We start from the raw sequence: 26,576 nt of genomic DNA on the forward strand, positions 1-26,576 counted from the left end.
CTAGTTAGTGTCAGCGGATCCTGACATTTATCAAAAGAACACCCAATACCTAAACAAAGATACAGCCATCGCTCTCCTTCGCCAGAGAGAGACATACATACTAGATATTCTTTTATTCTTTAAGGACTGAATATATGAACATTGAGAAGGATAGGTGTATAAAAGAAGAGGCACAGGTATCTGACCTGCCCCTTCAAGGCTAAACATGTAATGCTTGCATACATGCTGTCGCCGTTTTCGCAGAGTCGCCTTTTTTGTGGTTTGCACAGGGGTGGTGGTGGTATAGTTTCAAAACTATTTCAAAACCTATTTCATGGTTTGCGCTCTCCGGCCACCAGATGCTGTTGCCGTGTGGAAGGGCTTGTTTTAGCTGAGGATGGTGTTGTTTAAAGGGGTGATGAATTTAGAAATCAACTTTCCCTTGAGCCTTTGATATATAAAAGTTCATCGTGATATAAGAATATCCTGTAAGTTTCAGAGCTGAAAACGTCCTTGTTAGTCAAAGAAAAGCTTTTATAGACACCAGGCCCAGAAAACGATCGATTTCAGAATATGTCGACCACTGACGTAGTAGGACGCAGAAGCGCCACCTCAAGCCCGCCCACTGACTCGTGGAGCTAAACCGGTCGCACTACCGAGCAATAAACATGACGGTTCCGGCTCACGTGCGTAAGACGTTTGTTCGCTTCATTTCACCACGGAATCGATTGTAAACAAGATACAGGTTGAGACTGGATTTGCAGACATATTGAGATTAAAACACAATACTGTGCCTTCTATATTGGATCCGACAGGAACGGTGCAACACACTTATGTGAGTGAAACATGTTTTTTTTATATGTGTTAGTATTGCATTGTTACAGATCGTTTGAAATCTATTGATTACAGGCTGGAGAATCCTCTATTTGAAGTGTTATTGCTTCATTCGTGATCATACTCGGACTTGTAACGTTATGGGCCAGGGCTCGGACTTGACTTTTTTAAAAGCCCAATGTCCCCGGGGCTATGTGTTTTTCAGCCTGCCGACGGGCTATCTTAAATAGTGAAATAACATTCCTTTCTTGCACGCGTGCACGTGTATGTGTGTACGGTTCGTGGTTATATTCACTGACCGGGCTACAACATTCCAATCAATCGCGGGTGGATGAGAGATGAATCATTGTGTTTGTTTGATAAAGGCATTTCGCGAGTCCTGTGAGCGTTTCCCCACATGCTTTCAAAACAATTCCCACATGTACTGAGAGGAGCTGAAGCTCATTAAATATGCAAATCTTATCCAATCCTAGCCGTGGGCGTTTACTTCCAAGTCTCCAGTGCGGCACGCCCATCAAAACCGACCGTTTCTTCACTAAGCCTCAAAACCAAGGCAGAAAATAGCCTATTACTTATTCATTATGATGTTTCTGAATGTAAAAACCACGCAAACGTCATAAGTTGACCTCAGACAACAGTATAAAAAAAATAAAAAAAGCCAGTTCATGACACCTTTAAGTGGCGCCAAATTAAATAACTAATTTCCTATTGGTCTCTGGAATTGCCAGTCTGATGTAAATAAAGCATACTTCATTACATCCATTACTAGTCATTCAGGTCTCAACCTCATGGACCTGACTGAGACCTGTGGACACTGCCACACTTGCAGACCTCTCCACTAATTTCACTTTTTCACACACCCCTCACCTGACTGGGAGGGGTGGGGGTACTGGTCTGCTCATCTCCAATTAGAGGAAATTTAATCTTTCAAAATTTGTGTGACAACAGTTTCTTTTCACCCACCCTATTAAAATCCATTTTGTAGATGTTTTTCATCCCCCAGGTCAGCTAGGTAACTTCTTGGAGGAGTTGGATGTGTTACTCATCCTTCCCTGAGGATGGTACTCCTCTGGTAGTACTTGGAGACTTCAATATCCACCTAGAAATCTAACCTCTCTTCACACTGGTACATTTCCCACAGCATTTATGCAGGCTTTAATAAACCTACCCATAAGTAAACCACTCTAAATCCAGCACTTTTAGAAAATGTCTCCGGTTACAAATGTAACACTGGTTCCCTGAGAAGAACGAGACACTGCATCTGAAAAACACTTTTGGGGAATGCTTCAGGGTGACCAGTGTCTGAGGCATGGGTAAAACACGACAATTGTAACCACTTCACACCGGATTTCAGAGACGGAAATCCTGGAAAACAGAGCAAAATTAACCTCCAAGCGAGGGGAGTAACGCAGCCCAAAAAAGGGTTCTCAGGACCAATAGAACACTAAAGTAGCTCTGTGGAAGCGCAGTTTTTTATATACCAACCCTCTAAAATGAGGGGAGTTACTTCCCATATAAAGTAAGCTTATCAAGGAGGCTAACAGAGAATCCTTTAACTTGACACTAACTTGTTACTTAGAAAAAAAAGAGGCCCAAAAAGCCTACCCAAGGAGATAGGTACTCTGCATACAGACCCTCTGAAAGTAAGGGAAGTACTAAATAAGCTCAACCAAAAAGACAGATTGCCAAGACAACAAACTCCTATTAGAGCATGCTAAACAACTCCTTGTCCAAGCTCGGGTTTTATCCAGACTGAAATATTGTAATGCTCTCTTGGTAGGCCTTTCAGCATGCACTGTCAAACCTCTGCCACTGATCCAGAACACTGCAGCATGAGTGGTTTTTTTATAAGCCGAAGAGAGTGAACGCAATACCTCTCTTTATCAAATTGCACCGCCCCCCACCAACGTTTTTAGTTTTTTTTTGTTTTACAGTAATAAAATACTTTAGTTCAGTTAGAGAACAGACAATTAAAATCTGAACGTGTCAGCTCAAAGTGTTGTCATTCATCACAACAGCGAGGAGCTGAATGACAAGATGATCACGGAAGATTTGGTTTCAAAGTAAAAGTGCCTATTTAAGTGAGTTTGTCATTGTACTGTTTTGTTGTTGTGTTTTTCATTAAGATTAATAGGCTAATGAACCCACCATTCAAACAACCCGCCCCCGAATTGGCGCTAATTCTAAACGGAAAGTAAAATGCGCACGGCCGCACTGTCATTCACGGTGCGTGTCCACTGGCGCATTTTCAGTTTATCCTTGTGGGACTTCCATAGGAAATCATTGAAAACACTCGCTTTGCTCCACTCCATTATGCATGCCCGAGTGGCCGTGTGCATTTTACTTTCTATTTAGAATTAGCGTTTTAAAAGCTCCCGTTGGTGATATCGGTGTTGTCACACGTCGATTAATTGTTGGGAAAATTTACTCACCATCACATCCCTACCCCATACCTAAACTTACTACTTCAGACTTATATGCCCTTCAGAAGCCTGCAATCTACAGGTGAATGGCACCTTGTGGTGCCATCCCAAAGAGGAACAAAATAACTTTTCACAGACCTTTACCATGACTGTTACATACTGGTGGAATGACTTGCCTTATTTAACCCAAGCTGCTGAGTTTTCCAGAAATTGCTTTTTAGTCAACAGTTGAACAATTAATACTCACACTTACTATTCTATTCTGTATATCTATTTACTTTTAATTTATATAAAAAACACATGCTACGTGTACGGTGCTAGACTAACTGTGACTAGTCACAGCACTTACATTTGATTCCTTGTATTGTTCTCCTCACTTGTAAATTGCTTTGGATAAATGCGTCTGCTTATGTTTAAATGTAAATGTCTAACCTGAAGAGGTTTAATTTGACCCTAAGCACTTAGTCCAGCAGTTTGAACTCAGAAAGAGAACATTTAGTTATTTTATTTTCAAAGAGGGATGTCTGATCCACAACAATGCCTTTAAACAATTATTTAACTGTACTCTTTAAAACACATACACAACAAAAACAACAAACTTAAAAACAGAAGCAGAGAAGGGACAGCAAACCTAAAAATCCCATCTGCAGAGGGAGAAGAGAGGGATGGAGCAAAACAATCTAAAAAGCCTCCCTGAGCAAACAAAAGTGTTTTCTGAATTTAGGTCAGGCTTAATTCTCTCTGACCCTTCAGAGACAGATGCTCAGTTCCTGCTCAGGGAATGCTGTACTCAAACCAAAAGGCATTATTATTTGCAATTTTCTGAAAATGGTGTCCAGCCATGAGCCTGTCTCTCTCCCTTTCAAATGACCTCTCTTCCTCTGACTTTGCATGTCAGCCATATATTTGGGAATTCTGCAATCGATTTATGGAGAGCATGCCAACTGTTTGTCTGTCTGTCAATGAGTGAGTTCAACGAAAACCTGCAAGTGGTTCTAATGGTTATTTTGCTATTCTGAGAGAACAGGGCTTTTTATGATTGAGAGGGAAGAGGATTGGATGAAATGGTACAATTGTGATATAACTTTTCAAAAACATTGCACTATTATTACAGGAACAGTTCACCCAAAAATTTTAATTCTGTCATCATTTGAACATCCTTAGTTCCTAACCTGTATAATCTTAATGGAACACAAAAGTAGTGTTTAACAGAATGTTCAAGCTGTTTTCTATTTAGTTCAAGTTTAGTAGATCCACACAATAAAAGTCACTTTTTCTCATGTGTTTTATATTCTGTGCCAGTTTCAATGTGTGCAAACGTAAATGAGATTTATAAGCTTAAACTGAATTTAAAGAACTTAAAAGGTCCCATTCCGTGGATTTTTTAAAATTATTTTATAATGTTTCCTGAGGTGTACTTATATTGTTAGTATGATTTTTACATCTTAAAATGTCATAATTTAGAAATAAAAGGAAAAAAAGGGTGGTGAAAAAAATGCTTTCACCACAACAGCAAACACGACATCGATATGAATACAGTAAGAGCTTCGTTGTGCAGCATAACAGCGTCATTCATTATAACGGGAGTTTGGGCAAGTATGCAGATACACTCGCAATGTGTGATTGACAGCTCCGAACATTATAAAGAGAGTGTTCTTTGATCGCTCTCTGTAGTGTAATCACAATTTAAATAACAGATTTGTTTCATGCTACTAAGAGAAACAATGTGAAGTTGATCGTTTAAGCACTGGCTTGATTCACTGATGCATAAACAGTATTAAACGATTTAGAAAGAAAGTCTGTGTGAACTTGAATAATCAGCTACACATCAGAAATCACTGATCACAGATCAGGCATTAATGAACACTGTTACTCACTGTTTGTGGCGGTGCTGTCAAATCCATATCGTAAAAGTCTGTTTGTAAAGCGACATTTTGCTGACATTGCGACTAAAACAAACTGAATCCATGTTCTCCAAATTCTCTGGTCAGGCAAAGCAGAGAAAGGGGAGGCAACCGTTTCCTGTATGACGACATACAGGGAAGATTTCAGATCGGCCTGTCTGAGCTTTCATTTTCTCAAAGGCAGAGCAGGATACCCAGGGCTTGGATTACACCTATCGAAATTTCTAACCACTTGGGGACCATATACAGGCTAGGGGAACTTATATTAATGTTAAAAAACCTCATAAAGTGAAAATTTCATGTCATGGGACCTTTAAACTGTGGTCCTTTCCCCAAACAAATGTAGCGTTTTAGGGTTACATATATTATTAAATTAGCTCAATAGGGAATTATGGGTATTAATATTTCGGATTAATCATAACAGGTTATAATCAAAGAAATCATAAATCTCCAAAATCACCCAAAAAGGGGAATACCTAACCTAGGTATGTATGCTATATATATAAATATGGTTAACACAATTTATTGCACTTAACTACGGATATACAGTGAGGAAAATAAGTATTTGAACACCCTGCTATTTTGCAAGTTCTCCCACTTAGAAATCATGGAGGGGTCTGAAATTGTCATCGTAGGTGCATGTCCACTGTGAGAGACATAATCTAAAAAAAATCCAGAAATCACGATGTAGGATTTTTTTTAACTATTTATTTGTATGATTCAGCTGCAAATAAGTATTGCACCTACGATGACAATTTCAGACCCCTCCATGATTTCTAAGAGGGAGAACTTGCAAAATAGGAGGGTGTTCAAATACTTATTTTCCTCACTGTATATCTATTAAAAAATCCAGAAATCACAATGTATGATTTTTGAAACTATTTTTTTTTATGATACAGCTGCAAAGAAGACATGCACCTAAGATGACAATTTCAGACCCCTCCATGATTTCTAAGAGGGAGAACTTGCAAAATAGAAGGGTGTTCAAATACTTATTTTCCTCACTGTATATCTATATTAAATAATCACAGATAAACCTCTAAGGAGTTGATACGGAATTCCTCTGATCTGTTCTGTTTAATGAACGAGCAGTACAATCCTTACCAACTTTCACAAGGTCTTCTACCCAATTTCCGGGAAGTTTATCCCTCTGGCCACAAAGGACAAACTTTCCGAGTTATGGTATTAATTAAAGCATTCAATGATATAAGAGCTCGTAGCTTAGATCTGACATTTAAGGGACTCGTGTTTTGTGAGCAACAACAATGACGGAGCGGAGCGCGTCGATCTTCAAAGGAAACAACCAGCTTGGCTGGAAAATTTGTCTCGTCGGAGTCCTTGCAATTTGACTGAGCAAAGCTATGCTTGTGTTACTGTCCTTTAAAGTCCATTAACCTACGCCCATCTTTCCTGAGATGACCAATAATTGGTGTGAATTTCAGGCGGGAGAGAATTTCTTTGTTCAGACTTTATTACTCGATGGAATGTTCTTGCGGGAGGACAGAATCAGTAAAGTTTTACTCCAAAAGGACTAAATATACTAACGGAACATCTCATAATCATATACTTTGAACCATTGACTAAGACAAATAAAAAGAAACATTTACATATCAAACATGCCTTGGTTTAAGCACATAAAAGCAGTGTATCTTCTTTACAGAGCCATTTTGAGCATTTAATATGGCTTTTACCTCACACAAACATAAGAAATATAGGAAGCATGCATATACTTAAGAAATCATCATATATGTCATTTCTGGGATAGTTTAATTAAAGGCTAAATAAAGAGGAATGCTTGTGTATGTGTGTGTTATAAAGGTCATCCTCCGGCCATTCAGAACTGAAGGGTGAGTTAGGGGTCCTGGCTGATTAGGATCTGATTGAAGCTCTCACAGGGCAATCCTCGTATCTTCTGTTCACACTCTGGCTGGTCATTAACCAGTCAGTGGTGCAATCTAACTCAGACTTGTTAGAGCCATTGGAGCAAGGATTTAATTTATATGCAGAGCTGTGGAAGAGAAGAGCATCTCTAATGTTCCTCAAAATGACTCATCCCTTTGATCACATGAGAGAGAGACTCCAGACGCTACAGTCCCCCTTTGTCATGTGACGAAGTCCGGGTGACCTCGTCGGATGACAGTTGTCATTTCGGTCGGATGGCAGGTGGATCATGGTAGTCGAGTGGTAGGTGGATCATGATGGTCGGATGGCAGGTGGATCATGGTTGTCGAGTGGCAGGTGGTTTCTAATTGTTCTCAGCCTTTGGTTCATCAGGCTGAGAGTCCATCTTGATGAGGTTTGGCATTGTCTCTGTCTTGGTACCTCTCTTCCATGGGTTGTTCATGGACTCTCGCATCTCGTGGACTCTCTTGAATAGGATGAAAGCCAGGCCCAGTGTCAGGGTGTGGCCTAATGCTGTAGCGAGGTAAAGAGTTGTGTCTGTGGTGGTCCGCGCTTGGCCAACAGGGGAGTTGGTCAGGATGGGCAGCCGGGACAGTTCTTGGAGGGCCGTGTCGATGGGAGTGATGTCAATTAGCTAGGACCCCCCTTTCTCAATCTTCAGTTCCAGTTCTGGATCTAGAGTGAAGTTGTGATTCTTGAAGAAGGATGGGGTTTCCAGCTCTGACCAGTACTCCTCACTTGGGAGGAGGTACAATGCCAGATCATCGAGGTGGAGGATGGCACCCTTTGGTACTTGAATCCACATACTCTGGTTGTTTGTGTCCCCTGGAGTGATGGTCGCTCCACGGCAAATAAGGCAGGCAGTAGCCAAATTCAGGTCTCTGACCTTGTGCAACAGGTGTCGAGGCAGCAGGTGACCTGACGGTGCGTCACCTGTCATCCTGAAGTCTGTTTGTGTGGTGCAGGTTTCTGCTTGTGGTCTCAGGAAGTGGTTAGGGGTCTGTGTGGCCTGAAGAGGGTTTCAGACTGACCTAATGCGGGTGACAGGAGGGCAGCAGGTAGTTGTTAGCCTCTCAGCCACGAGAAGTCTGAAGGATTGGAGTTCTAATCTGCTTTTGTGGCAGTGCTGTTGTGAGCTTGCCTGAGCTGTGTGGGGCAAGGAGTTGGAAGCTTGTCCTTTGCAGTACTCCTCTGGTGAGTTCTGTTCAGGGGGCTATTTTGCTGGTATCAGCAGCTCCTATAACCCTGAGATAGTCGTGTCCAGCTGTCCTCGTGCAGCCTTTACTCGACACCTGTGTGAAGGGTTTGGCGGAGGACGTTGTTGTCGACGGCTGTGGGACATCCTGTGGTGAGCGCAGGTTGGGCGTGCTGTCTTCCATGGCTTTGCTCAGTGACTTGTCTGGTACCTGGCGTTTGCCATAGTGACAGTTGTGCACGGGTCCTGTGCTTGATCTGTCCAGCTGCTCTCATGGTTCAACAGCTGTCTGAGCCATTTCAAGTCTTTGTTTCTGGTTTGAGCCTCAGTCTCTAGCTGGTTGGTGAGGCTCTGAGCATGTGTCTGCTCCTTCTTGTCTCTGTGATCTGCTGTGTGAGGTTTTTTTACCCGCTGTTTATCAGTTCAGTGGTTTAACCCACTACACCACCATCTCCGCTTGAATTTCGATGACTTGGATGTGAGGCGTGGCCTCGGCAAGGTGTTGGGTGTCGCTTCTCATGGGCTGCAAACTGCAGGTTCCTTCAGTGTTGCACTGGAGGAGTGGCTTGCTACAGCAGAGGTAGTGAATGTCCTTGGTCAAAGTACACATGCACAGGCTTGGGGCCATGTACAGCTGTGTGTTGCTGTCGTGGTAGGCCACCATATCTGGGGTGTGCATCTTGATCTGGGTGTTACCTTGCCAACGGCCAACATTGAGAGTGACCTTGAGTTTGTGGGTGTTGTTTTCAGGTGTAGTTTGTCAATGTACTGGTGAGCGGTGTAGGTTCTGACAAAGCTAGAGTCTCTTGTTTGATACAGCAGGTGCAGTGGCAGGGTCATCTGCCACCCAGTCATAAGTTCAAAGGTAGACACATGAGTTGATTCATGTGGGGTGCTTCTGATGTCCATGAGCACCAACGGAAGTTTCACATCCCAGTCTTTCCGGTTGGCAGGCACATACTTTCTCAGCATGCTGACCCCAGTTCGATTGGTTCTTTCGACTTGGTGTCGTTGGGTGCTGGAAGACATTCTACTCACTTGGAGAACTGGCATACAACTGTGAGGAGGTACTTGTTGTCCCTCGTCGATCTGGGTAGGGATCCTGCCCAGTCTGTTTGGAGGTTTGACCACGGGACTGTGACTCCTCTGCGTTGCAGTGGCTCTGGGGTTTGGGTTTGCCGGTTAGAATTGTCAGCAAACCAGACACTTCTCTGACATACTCTGACACGACTGGCTGCATGCCAGGCCAATATGCCACTTGTTTCTGTGTCTTGTGGCTCTGGTACTGTGGTGTCCGGCACATGGTGCGTTGTGGGCATACATTTAGCATTGGACTGTGGCATCACAAGCTTTAGCGCAGTGAGGGCATCAGAGGCTTACCACAGAATGTTGACTTTCGCATGCAGCATGTGTTTACCATCATGCTGTCGTCTGAGGCCTGTGGTAGCAGTGAAGTCAGACGTCGTGACAGGGTGGTTGGAGGGGTCTGAGCGGTGGTTACTCATAGCTTGTATGGCAGTGTCAGAGGCTTGCATGTCAGCTGTGTCATTGATGGAAATTGTGGAGCCAGCGTAAGCGGCTGTGATGTTGGAATCATTGCAGGAATAGTTTGTTTGCTGCGGGTTATCGCAGCCCCATCAAGGGTGGTAGCATGGGTGGGAGGTGACCATAGATTGCCGTGACGTGTGCCAGTCTTGGCCAGGGAATCCGTTCGGTCATTCAAGTCTTTGTCAAGGCCGGGTTGCCTTGAGTGTCCTGTCACCTTTTTCCGGTGGACAGTCATGTCGTGTGTTCTTGTGATGTCATCACACGCTTGGAACAGGTGTTGGCATTTGACTGCTTTCTTGAAGCCATTTTGTGTCCAACCTGGAAGGTGGCATGTGAAATGGTGTCTGGCATAGTTGGAGTGCAAATGAGGAGTTCTCTGTTTTTGTGGGCCGATGCGATTTGTCGGGTTATTAGAATGGCTGCCACCTCAGCATATTGTGATGACTGAGGGCCCAACTTGAAGTGCTGTGGAGGGCAAGGCTGGTTTCAGCCATAGTACGCCCGCACCTGCTTTTAGGATGCCCTCTTGGTTGCAAGAGCATTCACTGACGAAGGTGAGGTCATTCTTTATGACGTCTGTGTCTCTCAGAATTTGCTGGACTTGCGTCTCAAATCCTGGATACGGCTCCTCTGCTGTGGTGTCATCTTTCGCGTTGGCAGTCAGAGGTGCAGCACTGTCGTCAGTCTCACAGGCAGGCTGGCTAGTGACTGTGCATACTGCAAGATGACGGTCCTCTGTCAGCCCTGTTCTGCACACTTGATCTTTGGCCATCGGCATGACAGAAGCGCTGGAGATGATTTTTTAGGGGGCTGTGAACACTGTGTTGTCGGTGTTCCCTTCTGGGATCATTGAAGATGGGATTTGATCAATGACTGGTAAGGTGAGTTCAAAGTCATGGAAGTCGTGACTCACTAGCCATCCCAGGCAGTAGGCCTTGGGAATCCTTAAGTCCATTGCTGTGCAGTTGTTGAACAGGGTGTAGACAACACGGGATGACAGTTCAGTGAGTGTTGTGGCTTCCAGACTGAGCCAAAGTTCCACACATTCAGGTGAAGGTTGGGAGAAGCCCAGCGTGTGGTTTAGTGTGTGACCACATTGCATGTTGAGCCGAACAGCGACCCCTTTGCTGTAAGCTGGTACTGCAGTATCCTGTTCGTTGATTAAAGTACAGACTCCTGGAATGGTCTGGCCTGACAGGAGGTTTTCAGGCTTGGCAGGAACCACAGGGGGCTGTGATGTCAGTGGGGCTCACACTACCTCCTTGATAAAGTCCACATGAGCCTTGAGTAGAATCAGGGGGTCTGCTTCTATGTAGACGTTATGCAGTGGATCTGGAAGGACCAGGAAGTAGTGTGTGAGGCACAGATCGTTCCATTTCAAGTTCAAAGCGCAGGTGCCCTTGACAGTTAGCATGGTTGTTAGGCAGGACTCCAACGGGCAGCGGGTGCGCTTGCTTGCAGATGGAAGGTTGGATGTTACTTCCATGAGGGCTTTGAACAGTGCTAGACTGATGGCTGAGTTGTCTGCCCATAGTGCGAGTATGATGTCTGTAGTTGTTACATCATTGAGCTGGAGGTCGGTCATGACCTTGGGGCAGTGAAAGTCAGAGTCTATGGTGAGTTGAAAAGTGCAGAGTAGCGAAATTGAACTTTGCTCTGGTGCTGAGACAGTGTTCTCGCGGCCGGTTGCAAGATTTCCCGTGACCTCTGTGACCTGACAGTCTTGCTCAGGTGATCTGGGTGGCTGGAGAGGCAGAGGTTCTCGCACTTGAGCCCAAATCTTTAGCTGTTTGAGGTCTAGTAGGGGCTCAAAACGATCTAGCAGATCTTTGCCGACGAGAAAGGGGGTACGTGTCCATTGGTTAGATGTACACTGGGTGTACCAGATTCATTAGGCCCATCGTTAGCTGGATGGGAGCTATCTGTTCAAGTTGGATCTCATTTTGGCTGTATGACTGCACATTTAGCTCACATTTTTGGGATTTCAGAGTTCGATTGTTCGGAAAGTGCAGCTGTCAGCTGAGGTGGTTGGGCAACGCTGTCACTTGGTGATAAAGTCTCTGGTTCTGTGGACTGTGGTTGGTGCACAATGCTTGGTTCAGTCGGAAGGCAGTCAGGAAGGACGTTTCTTCCAGACGAGTTCTTTCAGAGTCCTCAGGATCTCTACTGACTCAGATAAAGCTGCACCGTTTGGCTCTGGTGAGTGCTCAGACTTGGGTTTGTGAGTCGTTACGCCGCTGGCTATCTGGGCTAGGTGCACTGGCCGATGAGGATCGTCCATTTCTGGGCTGACGGCTGGCATCCCACGTGGCTTGTCCCAGAGTCTTTCAGAGCGCACGGACAGCTGCTTAGGACAGGCACCATGCCGGTTGCGCTGCTCTCTGCTGGTTTGGAACGGTCTTGACAGTTACAAAGTCTGTCACTGTGTTGTTGCAGGGAGCCCCCTGGAGCCAGCTCTGAACGGTGATCAGAGACAGGGAAAATCATTGGGTTTCTCACAGTCTTTTCAGAAGCAGTCTTTTTGGTCGGCAGTCCCATAGCTGATGGTAGTCCAACTTTACAGTCTCAGGTTGCCAGTCAAGGAAATGCCACGCCTCACGGCTGGACGTACCTCGGAATAGACCTAATTGGTTCCATGTGGTCACGTTAGCCACAGGTTGCAAGTGAAAGTTCATATCCTGCAGGTAGGTGTGCGCGTCTTGGCTTCCTGCAGGGTTTGGGGTGAAAGTTGGGATGTTTCTGGCCAGCTTGTAGAGTTCTTGGGAAGCCATGGTGTGCCTGGGCTGACAACTTGGGCAGTGGGCTTTCACCCCCCTTTTGAGCTTGGAACTCTTGGCTGGGGGTTTCTTGGCCCACTTGTCAGGGGAAACTGTGTGGTGTATGTTTCCCCTTGCTGTTCAATATGCATTGTACATGCATACTTCAGTTCTCTGTGAACAGTTTCAAGTTCTTTGTTTTGAATAGTCTTTTTTGTTGAACCAAATCTTGGACCTTGGCATGGGCCGTTTGCAAGTGGTTGTTACAGGCTTTGGCATTGCTGTTCCTTTCTTTCAGTTTAATCTCTGCTCTTGCCATGAGAGCTTCACCTCGTTGGAGTTTTCCTTTAGTTCCTCTTTGGATTCTTTCTCCAACGGCTCTCTGCGCTTGTCTCTACACAAAGTTCTGCCAGGGCATTTTGGAGTCTCTAAACTTCCTCCCGAAGCTGTAGGTCCGTTCCATACTCCCGTCCGCGTCGTTCCTGGGACTCGAGGGGTAGCTGATCTACACGACTCTGCGCGTGGTCCTGGTTCCTCCGGGCCTCCTCAGCCTGGAGCTTCCACGCTGCCGTTCTTGGCTCAGGGGCTGCGGGTCACTGTGGTTTTAGGCAGGAACGCAGTTGTCATGGTGCTCGATCAGGTCTCGACGTGATCCCAGTGGCGGTGGGGCTGGATGAACGGGACACACTGGCTTACTGTGGGCAAGAGAAAGACAACACAAAAGAGGCCAATGCAAGTCCGTATAGGGTTTAGCGCTATAGCGATTGTGACTATTCAATTGGTGTGTGCAATTTTGACTAACTGGTGCAGACAGTTAGTGGAATCTAGGCCGTGCACCTGTTGTCTCGGCCGTGAGCGGCCAGGTGGGGCCGATTTGTGTGGGTGAGTGTCGGATTTAAATAACAATTTGACAGTGCGGTCGCCTATTGGGTCATTTACTGACACTGGCTGTTGGTTGTCAATCTATTATTCAGCTTTCCTTGATGGCTCTCATAGGTTCTGTCTTTAGGTGAACTGGAAGAAACAAAACAACAGAACAGTAGAGTAGAAAAGAGCAAAATAACCAAAAATACTTAAAGAGAAGGCATGAAATAAAACAAAATGAGAACATAAGAAGAGATAGATAGGGAAAGGCTCTAAGCTTAATACCAATGCTAGGGTTTATGACAGGGCCAACGAGTGAGGGGGCGCTGTTGAGCTATAAAGCCTAGGGGAAAGTTATGGCTTAAAAAGGGAGAGAGGTGTGGCCAAACACTTAAATGACCGGGATTATGTATATTCTAGGGCTTGCAATAAGTGAATGGGCTTACTTTACTTACTATGCCTGGGGTGAATCGGGGTCGCTTCAGGTGAGAACCATGGTGAGGTCAATGGACCGTTGATCCTCGTCCTTTGGAACCACGGTGCGCCCACTCAAACAGCGTGTGACTTTTAGCACAACTGGGCAGCACTCAGGTAAGTTTGGTCAACGGCCAGACTGAAGGGTTGAAATTGGGTTTCCTCTGAAATCCCTTTGGAGTCCAAATGGACGATCAGAGTAATTAACCAAAATGCCCTTGTGAGGTTCAGTTGGACTCGTTGACTTCTCCCTGGAGTGCCCGAAATGCTTAGTCTGCTGCATGCTGCTGCCAATGGTACGGAGACAGAGGAGTCTGTGTTTCACACACGACCGGTGTCAGTTACGCCGGCCAGGTGACTCCGATCACGGGAACCCAGCCAAAAGACAACCGTAAATTCACCACAAGCACTAGGGGAGGTACTACCTGTAAATATACAAATGGCTAACAAGGAAAACGTAACATCAGCTTAAGCTTAAACTTGTTTAAACCAAGTTTAAATAATTTGGTAAAGTAAGTGAGGTAAAAGACTATTTAATAAATAGTGCTTAAACATAAAATAGTGATGATAATGTTGGTAATTATCAGAACAACCTTGAAAAAGGGAGAAATAGAATTAATTAAATTAATCTATTCAGAAATGGAGCCAAAGGAGAAGAGAGAGGAAAGCCAACCTATGAGAGCGCCCAGCAGGGGGCGTGCTACTGATAAGTGGCTATCACAGGCTGAAAAGAGAAGGCTTCATTTAAATTTAGGTTCAAACTTGTTTAAACCTAAATTTAAATAAGTGCAGGGTATCAGAATGGTATGGAATGGAAGAAAACAATTGATAAAGAAAATAAAACTAAAAAGAAAAGATAAGATAAGCAAAAAAAAACTAAAATTGAAACAACATGAGAAAAGAAGGGAAACTGACTTAGCAGAAAATGTCACAAAGGGGCTTGTTCCCCTTAGGTAGCATCACTGGCTGAAGGGAGAACTTAGTTTAAATTCAAATTCAAACTTCGTTTAAACCAAATTTAAATAAGTGTGAGAAGTCAGTGAAACAGAAAGATTGAATAATGTAAAATAATAGCAATAACAGGAAATGAATTAAGATAATTATAATAGGAAGCAAATAACATAACGAAAAGACAATTCACTTTGACATACTAAAGAGCGGGGAGTAGGGAAAGACGTCCACAAGATGGCTTAGTGGAGTCCACTCCAAGGAGTGGGGTCAGGTGTGAGTAATCTGAGAGGTGCGGAACACCTAGTAGGCTGCCCTCTTGTGTTAGTCAGAGGTATTATGGCACCCATGGAGGGTAATTTAAATTGAGCGTCAGAACAGGGGAAAGGGCTTTCCACTTCCTAACCCTGCGATTTGACTGCAATCAATCACAAGTGAGAAGGGAATTTGTTTTCAAATTTCCTTTGTGCCAATTTGAAGCACCCAGAGTGTGTGGCCGGATTTATTTTACCGCATATACACACAAACGTAAAACAGAATATTTTCTTTGCAACAAATTTTAACGGGATCAAGGTTAAAACAAAATACTCCCATTCACACATCAAGCAGATACTGGCCAGCAGTTTTTCTGATTGATTTGTGCAAGGTGTGCGTTTTGGTTAGCTACGCCAAAATTCCACCTAAGGGGGTGAGATCGGTCATTTGAATAACACTGGAATACGCAATGATTCAAATCTAGCGATTGATAAGGCCTTTTACAAAACGAATATGAGGAGCTTCGCTCAAATCATTATTTCATCACACTGAAAGAAGATTTCTTCGTTCTGACAGGTGGGTTTGATAATATTAAAATGTTCTGCAAAAGAAGTTTTTTTCTTTTTACAGAGACAGTTTTAATATTAAAGGGTTAGTTCACCCAAAAATGAAAATTCTGTCATTAATTACTTACCCTCATGTCGTTCGACACCCGTAAGACCTCCGTTCATCTTCGGAACAGAAATGAAGATATTTTAGTTGAAATCTGATGGCTCTGAAAGGCCTCCATTGGCACAATGGCACGGTTCACTCTCAAGACCCTTAAAAGGTACTAAAGACGTCGTTACAAAGTCCATCTCACTACAGTGGTTCTAAAATAACTTTATAAATCGGCGAGAATAGTTTTTGTGCGCAAAAAAACCCTAAATAACGACTTGCATAGTGATGACGATTTCAAAACACGGCATCATGAAGCTTCGAAGCGTTATGAATCAATGAGCCGAATCATGATTCGGATCACAAGTCAAACCGCCAAACTGCTGAAATTTGGCGATTCAAACTGCTGAATCGACTCGCTGATTCATAACGCTTCGAAGCTTCATGATGCCTTGTTTTGAAATCGTCATCACTATGTAAGTCGTTATTTAGGGGTTTTTTTGCGCACAAAAACTATTCTCGCCGATTTATAAAGTTATTTTAGAACCACTGTAGTGAGATAACGACGTCTTTGTAACGACGTCTTTAGTACCTTTTAAGGGTCTTGAGAGTGAACCGTGCCATTGTGCCAATGGAGGCCTTTCAGAGCCATCAGATTTCAACTAAAATATCTTCATTTCTGTTCCGAAGATGAACGGAGGTTTTACGGGTGTCGAACGACATGAGGGTAAGTAATTAATGACAGAATTTTCATTTTTGGGTGAACTAACCCTTTAAGAACTGCAGTTTATTTTTAACAATTAACAGTGACTAAAATGTTTGACCAAAATAGAAGCTGTTAACATACAACTAACTGAAATCAGCTTTGGGCTTTTCAGTTACAGATACGTGAGTTCGCGTTTGCGACTTGTCTCACTCTCTGAAGCGCGCATACAAAACAACAATTAACACCAATAATATACACAAAAAATTTACAAAGTTGCTCACAAAACAAAGTTTAAAATGTGTGCGAAATTTCTCTACCAAAATATATGTAGCGTTTTAGGGTTACATATATTATTAAATTAAATTAGCTCAATAGGGAATTATGGATATTAATATTTCGGGATTTATGATTAAACATAACAGGTTATAATCAAAGAAATCATAAATCTCCAAAATCACCCAAAAAGGGGAATACCTAACCTAGGTATTTATGCAATATATATATATTATATATTATATATCTGTTAAATAATCACAGAATAACCTCTAAGGAGTTGATACGGAATTCCTCTGATCCGTTCTGTTTAACGAACGAGCAGTACAATCCTTATCAACTTTCACAAGGTCTTCTACCCAATTTCCGGGAAGTTTATCCCTCTGGCCACAAAGGACAAACTTTCCGAGTTATGGTATTAATTAAAGCATTCATTGATATAAGAGCTCGTAGCTTAGATCTGACATTAAAGGGACTCGTATTTTGTGAGCAACAACAATGAAAAATCAAAACGTGGATACAATGGTTTTAATAATGATTGATACTACGATTACATATGACTAAATAAAGGATACATGTATATACAGAATAACGGAAAGTAAAGAAGGAGGAAGAGGAGAAAGGAAAGGAAGAAGGGTATGATCGTGTCCGATCCGACACTTTCCCAAACGTAACCACTAGAGCCAGCAAGAACCATCATCACCTTAAACAGGGGTACAATCTTAAAACGCATCTAAATTTCGATAGAATTGATACTTGCATGGTTTCTTTGTGTTGTGTGCGTTGGCGTTTCTCAGTTTTCTTCATGCGCTGAAGCTATCTCTCCGTTTGGTCCTTCCGGAGCTTGGTCGGTCCGCGGGAGACTTAAAGGTGTTTAGAAGTGAGTGTCTTGGAAGGGAAAGTTCATCTCGAACAAGCTAAAAAGGTTCCTTGTGCGCAGTGATGCGCGCGCTCTGATGGAACGCGTTGCTGGCCGTGTCGTAGAGCGCGTCGATCTTCAAAGGAAACAACCAGCTTGGCTGGGCCGCGCGGGAGGAAAAGAAAATTTGTCTCGTCGGAGTCCTTGCAAGTTGACTGAGCAAAGATATGCTTGTGTTACTGTCCTTTAAAGTCCATTAACCTACACCCATCTTTCCTGAGATGACCAATCATTGGTGTTAATTTCAGGCGGGAGAGAATTTCTTTGTTCGGACTTTATTACTCGATGGAATGTTCTTGCGGGAGGACAGAATCAGTAAAGTTTTACTCCAAAAGGACTAAACATACTAACGGAACATCTCATAATCATATACTTTGAACCATTGACTAAGACAAATAAAAAGAAACATTTACATATCAAACATGCCTTGGTTTAAGCGCATAAAAGCAGTGTATCTTCTTTACAGAGCCATTTTGAGCATTTAAGATGGCTTTTACCTCACACAAACATAAGAAATATAGGAAGCATGCATATACTTAAGAAATCATCATATATGTAATTTCTGGGATAGTTTAATTAAAGGCTAAATACAGAGGAATGCTTGTGTATGTGTGTGTTTTAAAGGTCATCCTCCGGCCATTCTCGACTGAAGGGTGAGTTAGGGGTCCTGGCTGATTAGGATCTGATTGAAGCTCTCACAGGGCCATCCTCGTATCTTCTGTTCACACTCTGGCTGGTCATTAACCAGTCAGTGGTGCAATCTAACTCAGACTTGTTGGAGCAGGGATTTAATTTATATGCAGAGCTGTGGAAGAGAAGAACATCTCTAATGTTCCTCAAAACGACTCATCCCTTTGATCCCATGAGAGAGAGACTCCAGACGCTACACAAAGCTTCAGTAGATTTGTACTATTGTCATGATTATGATCTTATGTTTTCCTGTCTTGTGTTTAAGGGCTTTTATGTTGAAGAGTTGTTTCAGTTCCCATTGTTGCTGTGTTAACTTCCAGTGTTTAGAAACTAACAAGGCAGCAAAGACATCAGGAACTATAGTTACCCTTGTTTGTTTTCATAGATACTCTTGTTTGTTCCTATAGCAACTAATCACTTTCACCTGTCCCTTGTTGGTCCTTGCCCTACATGGCTGTATGTTTTGGCGTTGTCATTCTATTCCCTGGTTCTCTGGTCTTCACATTGAATGTATTGGTATGTTATTCTGGTAATAAAACTCATTTTTAGTTCACCATGTGTTATAACTATACCACTTTCGTGATACTGTTCTTTCTTAAGGTTGACAGACAGAATCAGCACCCACGTTCATTTAGTGCAGCTTGCAAGTGCAGCTTGAACACTAATTGTGGAGATTGAACACTGTTTAAAATGCGTTTCTTTTTACCCCAGAAATAAAAAAACATTGAATAGACATTTGACCATGATGGTGTGTGTGTGTGTGTGTGTGTGTGTGTGACACACCTCCAGCTCCTGCTCCCTCTGCAATGCAAACTGTTTGAACGACTTGACAATGATCCCTGCGTTAGAGCAGTCATACACAAAGATGGAGGGACTTCCCATCCACGTCTGTAGGTCATAAATAGACAGAGGGATGTACTGGGTGTAGTTCTGAGAGAGAGAGAGAGAGAGAGAGAGAGAGAGAGAGAGAGAGAGAGAGAGAGAGAGAGAGAGAGAGAGAGAGAGAGAGAGAGAGAGAGAGAGAGAGAGAGAGATGAGAGAGAGAGAGAGAGAGAGAGAGAGAGAGAGAGAGAGAGAGAGAGAGAGAGAGAGAGAGAGGAGAGAGAGAGAGAGAGAGAGAGAGAGGAGAGAGAGAGAGAGAGAGAGAGAGAGAGAGAGATTATTTTTGACAAATGAGAATTGAAAGAAAAAAAAAAAACATCAAGAGATTCAAGAATTCAAATACTCCTCTTATAGATTCCTTTGTGTGCATTTTAATATGACTTTAAATAATCCAAACGCTAGACTCAAGCGTTGTTTTCTGTGCTGCACACACATCCAAAGCACTCACAGAAAAATGTGCTTCTAATGTTACTTTGAACCATTCAAACACAAGAACAATCACGCACTATTTCCTGTGCTGCACACAAAGTGCAGCGCGCACATTCAAAAAATCTGCCTCTCATACTGAATAGTGCGGAACACTGAACTGACTTCTCTTCTGGTTTTTTGCACTTGAACGGACAAATACACACAAAAAAATGCCAAAATATCCTTGTAACACAGTCGGTTATGTCTTAAGTGAATGTAACAGTTGACAACGTAAAAACATATGTAACAGTATATTGGCAGCTCTTAAAGTGACAGCAGCCTAATAAACCTGCTGCCCTCTCTTTAATAACATTAAACAATAAAAAGACAAAGCTGTTCTTGATTGAATAACTTTTGTAACTATATTTGTAATGTATATTTTATTCATACATTGCAGTGTTATTTTACATTTGATTCGTTTCTGTACCTGATAATCTTAAAACACTGTTTATTTCAATCATATCTTTGTTCAGCTGTATTTGTGTGATTGCTTTTTTTTGTGTTTACTTGTCTTTAATAATGCTTGAAATCTATATTAGTTAGGCTTGTTATTTTTTGCCACGGTATTTTTAAACTACATGCAAAATTCCTTGTATAAGTTTTCTTCAGCCTGTTGATTTTTGTTCATGGTATTTAGCCACAATTAAATGTTTTGCAATATGAATAAATGTTGTGAATATCTAAATTTTTTTTATAGTTTTTTTCACCTCATTGGAATCAAAATTAGGAATCAATAAGAATCGCAATCGATAAGCAGAATCGGAATCATTGAAATTCAAACGATACCCAGCCCAATTAAAGTCCAAAATAAATTTACTTAAACTTTAGTAAGTACAAGAGTAAACTAATGACTGCTGTGTGGAGAGACTGAAATTGGTTTTTTAGGTAACACTATAATAACTTTCATTAATAAATCATTAACAAACATTATAAAGTGCTTGACCGATCATTAGTTAATAGGGTAAACGTACATCTATTAAGCTCACCAAAATCTACATTAAGACATTTTAGTGCACAGGGTATTGGTTTTGAGCACAAGAAGTTATGTTAAAATAAAATAATCTCTCACACAATATTTCATTTTATTTTAAATGACAATTGCATTTAAATTAAGATATACATCCTTAAATGCAAAAAGTCTGGCTGTGCTTAATGGGTACATGTTTGTACCCTTTAAGCACACCCCTGTTGTAAAGGGAGCACACTGAGCTTTATTGGAACAGCAAACCCTTTTTTTAATTAATAAATATTATTCAATTAAATTTAAAAGGACAATTATGCTAAATAAATAATCTAGGTCATGTATTAAGTTCATACATATTTTAATATGAACAGCTATTACTGAAAAATATCTATGAAATTACTTTTTCTTATTGATATCACACTGAAGCTGTGATTTTCATAATAGTGCACCCTTTAAGCTCACCATACAATAATATTATTTCTTTAATAATTAAAGCAGTGCAAAACCACAGAACATCAATAAACTGTAAATTTATAATATAATGGATTTAAAAGTACAAGCCAGTAATGCCTGTGAAGTAATATATTAGTGTAGCACACAATCTTATACAGCTAGTAAGCTAACAATGTTCTGTAGCACCTGCGCTATGTTGCTAAAACTATCTTTTAGATCTAACTGTAATTAATTCCCACATCCAGGTTCCAGGTTATAGTATGCAAAAGTCTAAACATTAATCTTTTAATTTTGCAGTAAGAAGTTATACTTACTGAAGATAAAGGCTTAAAGCTACACTATGTAACTTTTCCGTCCACTAGAGGTCGCCTGTTCAAAACAAAGGCGTAGTTTGATGACGCCACGTTTGAGCGCAGAATCTTGGGACATGTGGTATTCACCTCACAGCTGGTTGAAAACAGTCAGGATAGGACACGGGCAGAAATCATGTTGATGGATGCGATTATTAACGTTACTGTAGTGAAGCAGAGCAGGCCGAGTGTTGTGGAGCTGAGCAAGGCCGCAGGAGCGATTGAAGAGCGGGACTGTTATTATGGCATTGTCGCCGGCTGGACTTTTTGACACGGTTGCCGGCGCCACTTCCTCTTTTCCAGTCATGAGTATATGAGGTAACGCAACTCTGTTTATCGTATTAGATATATCTGAGTGTGTTGAGAAGGAATTTATGACGTTCGCTCGGCGGCTGCTATGACACTTGTTCACACTGCAGTGAGAGTAAAGTGTTTCACTGAATAAAACCGGAAACCGAGGGGTGACGCAGATATGACGCAATCGGACAGGCGACTCCCTCACACGCATAGCTCACACGTCCCGGCTCCTTGGTTAAAACAGCAATTTCTCACGATTTACAAATAGTTGGAAACATTTGGGATATTCTAAGTACTCAACTGAACAAAATATATAACACTGGCCTAGTGGTTTCTGGATATTTTACTGCAAAAATCCTACATAGTTCACCTTTAAATATAAAAAAGTGCACATTTAAGGGGCTCCTCTTTTGGTGAAAGTTTTCAAACAGCTTTCAGAATGGCCACCAGACAGCGTGAACACATGAATACCCATATCTCAGTGTGCAATGTACTGATTAGCTTTAAATATAGGAGGTATATATTAACAAACACAACAATTGGTTAAGACATCAAGTGGGATGATAAATATATATATTTTTTTATAATCTGAGCTCAAAGATAGTAGTGTGCTTAATGGGTACATGAGCTTAATAGGTATGTTTACCCGGTATATATTCACATACTAGAAATATGAGATAATATGCTTGTTAATGTTTACTCAAACTTATTAAACATTACTTACTGATTAACAGATCATTATTTAATGTAAAATAAAATGCTTACAAATGTTATAAAAACGTTAAATTCACATGATCATGCACATCTTAATATATAAATATAATTAAACTTCAGTTCATATATTACCTAATGCACTTTTTTCAATTTATAAATATACAAATGCAAAAAGGTGTTTGGTATTTGGTATACCAAAAATGTTTTGGTATAAGTGATCTGGATGTTGAACAGAAAATTTAACAATATAAGAATGAATGGTCCCACTTTATATTAGTCTTATATGTGTCTTTAACTATGTACTAAAAATATATTATTATTAGGTACAATGTACTTATTTTGTTCACATTCTATTGCAAAACATTCTTGCTGCTACTGAGGTGTAACATGGGTAAGTTAGGGAAAGTTTTGGTGGAAAGAGTAGGTTTAAAGGTTGGTTAAAGGTGTCAACAATGTACAGGGATCAATTTGATTACTATAATGGAACATGGATCAAACACGTCATATTACTTTGTTTTAATTAATTGAACAAGTATTTTCTTAAAAATATATATTTGTTTAAAGATAGTATACTAAGTGTTGAGACAATCACAATTACAATTGTGTTGCCATTATGTATTAGGTACTAAATGATTAGTAAATATTTATAAACATTTACAAATAATTAATTATTTCCACCAGATTGGGTACTGCAAATACATGAACAAAAAATGTATAAATGATTTGTAAAAATGTCTAAATAGTTGAAGTCTGCTGAAAGCTGGCGCTTCAATATAATTTATATATATATATATATATATATATATATATATATATATATATAGGGAGTGCAGAATTATTAGGCACGTTGATTTTCTGATCATATTTTTATATATATATATATATATATATATATATATATATATATATATAGGGAGTGCAGAATTATTAGGCACGTTGATTTTCTGATCATATTTTTATATATATATATATATATATATATATATATATATATATATATATATATATATATATATATATATATATATATATATATATATATATATATATATATATATTTCTATATTATAATGATTTTTAATTACTCTTTACAGTTATGATTTTGATTAATCAATAGGACCAATGATCGTTTCTTCCGTTATATTTTCTGAAGTTTGTATTTGCTCTCTGAGTGGTGACTGAGGGTCTGTCCTGCGTGTGTGATGTTTCGCCAAAACACTTGATTTCAGAACATGTTGTCATGTGTTTTGATTTTGGAGGCATCACACATCTCTAACTTGACGGGAGTGCAGTAACCCGTGATTGCTCAATTAGCCCAGCTTCCAGAGATGAAATAGGGATTTGTCTTTCATGTTATTTCTTTATTTTATTTTATATTTCCTTTTACTGAAACCCTAAAGAAGTGAATGAATATTACTGTATTTGTGCGCTATATTCCGTGTTAAAGATCAGTATTGGAGGTGAATTACGGGCATCCTAATAGATGAGTGGACGGGTTGTTTTGGGCAAGCTGGCGCCTGCTCCAGAATTTGGACGGTCACCACGTGTCTCATTCCGGGGTGAAAGCGTCAACAAGTGCATGTGAATCTGATTAACTGACAATGTGTGGAAATTTACCAAGACTGTCCATTTTCTCTGAGCCAATCAGAATCATCCACCTGGCAGTAATGACGTGGTTAGACCTTGAAAACAGTATAACTGTTGAGAAATTGTATGTATGATAGGCGGGAAGAGAAAGAGTGGCCTACGCACTCCTTGTGAGACTTGAAGCTGGCTTCTGCTGATGAAACTGCAAACTATTCTTCAGTAAATTTATCTTTGATTAATTTAACTTCTGACTCTTGGTCTTCATTTTTCAGTCTAGGACCCTGGACAAGAAGTGAAAAATTAAGACCAAGAGTCAGGAGTTAAATATAGTTTCCAGATAGTCATCAGCAGAAGCCAGCTTCAAGTCTCACAAGGAGTTCGTAGGCCGCATTCCTTGGTACACCTCTGACAAACAAGTAGACAAGGTAGGAAGCTTTTTAATATTTGTTAGGGCTGTCTGACTGGAAGAGACTGTGTAAGGGGAACGGCATAGCCTTATTTAGACGGGAATAGGGAATAATTATACCACGGGTTGTGTTTCGGCTGAAATCCTGAATAAAGATAATAACAGCTTTTGAGAAACATAAAGGGGTATAAGAAGCCCAGGTATTGCCATAAATTGGTACCCCGGGTGCAAAACGAGTCGTGCCCAATACAGGGGAGAGCTCATTGGGAGCTGTGGTGTAAGCACCACTCCTACAGGGGCACGCATCAATAGGACGATAAAGGACCAGTGAACCACCGCAAACCTTCTCCGTCTCTTCCAACTCAGACAGGGGGCCCCCGAATTTAGAAAAGCAGGCAGTTAGGGATTAAATAGTTAGTTAAACAAAATAAAAATAGATTCAGGGTTGTTTGCCAGGGATGCATCTGGAATGATCCTGAGTAAAATGTAAATTGTGACCCAAATTGGCATGGACCAGTATAAGTGACTTTTTTGTATAAGTGTACTTTGCAGTTTCATCACACAGAAGCCACAGCTGCATTGTTTAAAGATTGCCACCTCCATCTCTGCTGGTATAATTTCAGGTGAGTATGAACTTTGACTAAATTATGGCTAACAATTTGAGTGACATGATCATTAACTCTATTAGTCCGGATAAAGATTTTGAGACGAAAGAGAGCAAACGCTGTAAGCAGCTCTGCTCTGAAGCCCTACAATTTGCAGAAATTATTAAGTAAATGGGCAGCAAAGGTTTTAATTCTAATTGGAAAGTTAATCAGAAACTTGACTGGCTACAAATACATTGAGAGAACCAGAAAAATTTTAATTACTAGCTGTTTCGATCTTATTCATAGATTTGTAAAATGGGTGGAGTACCTTTAACCCCTGAAATAAAAATCCCAGAAGTAACTGAGGGATGGTACAGTCTGATTGCCAAATGTGATAAATTGGCAGAAACCACTGGAATTGATGTAGGATGTGATCTGTGTAGTCTGAGTAAAGGACTTGAAGTTTGTTTTTGGAAAAGCAAAAACGAAAAAAGCCAAGATGTGTGAGCAGCCAGTCTTATCTGCCCCCTCCCCTCCAGCGCTCTCTTCTCAGACTGTCCACGCAGCTGCTGATATAGGCACTGACACACAGACTTAGAATCAGACTGAGTGACTTTACACAGAGGTGCACAGATTGAAAATAATGAAATAGTAATAAGTTCAATAAATTGAAGTCTTAATGAATTCCTTTTGAAGGAAAGATCTATGATAATTTTAATATAAATTATGAGGTAATATTAAAGACATAATGATATAAATGGGAGTTGCAAAAGATATATAATTAGTTACATAGAGGGTTCAAATGACAAAAATGTATAATAAACATTCCTGTTCCTCTAACTTTTGAAAAATTCTGATAATGTTTATTTGACTGGATGTTGGTAAAAACAATGTAGGTGAGATAATTGGTGATAATATGTTGAAAACCCTAAAAGCTGATGTTTTGGTTTCAAAAGATACGTTTGTCCTGAGCCGTAATAAAACAATTGGAGTCTGGTGCGGTGACTGAAATGAAAAGTAACAGACTCAATTTGGATGAAAGTTTGAAATTGTTAAATTTATTGTATGAGCAAAAGACAAATATAAAATTATGGTTATTTAAAAATGTCATTTCGGGCTAAGGATAGAGTTAAAAGGATAATGTCTGATGTTTATTTGAAAACAAATGTAATTTCTAGCCAAGTCTTAAGCTGTGCTAGAGTGATAAGTTAAACGTTTATGAAATGCAGTACCAGTCCTGAATGCCTAGGAGTCTCTCTCTCTTTCGAAACCAGCTCAAAGCTGATATCTGAGCCTGTGTCATCGATGATAAGATATTGATGAGCACAGGGCATCAGGGCAAAGCACAGGGCATCACTTGAACATAATAGACAGTGATTTGTACAAAATGTTTTTAAAATACAGACTTTTAATTAACTGAAATTTTTGACTAATTTATTATATGACCAGTAACTTCAGTGTCTGATCTTAGCCTCCGCCATTTACAGAAAAGGGCTTTGGTCAAACATTAAATTGAATGGACAGTTGTTATGGCTAAATTC

At 40.9% G+C, this 26,576-nt stretch overlaps 1 protein-coding gene across 2 annotated transcripts in view; it reads right to left on the bottom strand.

Annotated features, from left to right (window-relative positions):
* The window catches only part of rptor (regulatory associated protein of MTOR, complex 1), a 377,545-nt gene that overhangs the window by 197,113 nt on the left and 153,856 nt on the right, over window positions 1-26,576 (bottom strand). For both annotated transcript variants that reach the window (XM_079841367.1, XM_079841366.1), the window contains exon 6: window positions 19,111-19,257. In XM_079841367.1, coding sequence (XP_079697493.1) covers window positions 19,111-19,257 — 147 coding nt within the window. The remainder of the gene's footprint in view (window positions 1-19,110; window positions 19,258-26,576) is intronic.

This window comes from Gobio gobio (assembly GCF_949357685.1).
Source record: "Gobio gobio genome assembly, chromosome: 17".
Taxonomy (NCBI): Eukaryota; Metazoa; Chordata; class Actinopteri; order Cypriniformes; family Gobionidae; genus Gobio; species Gobio gobio.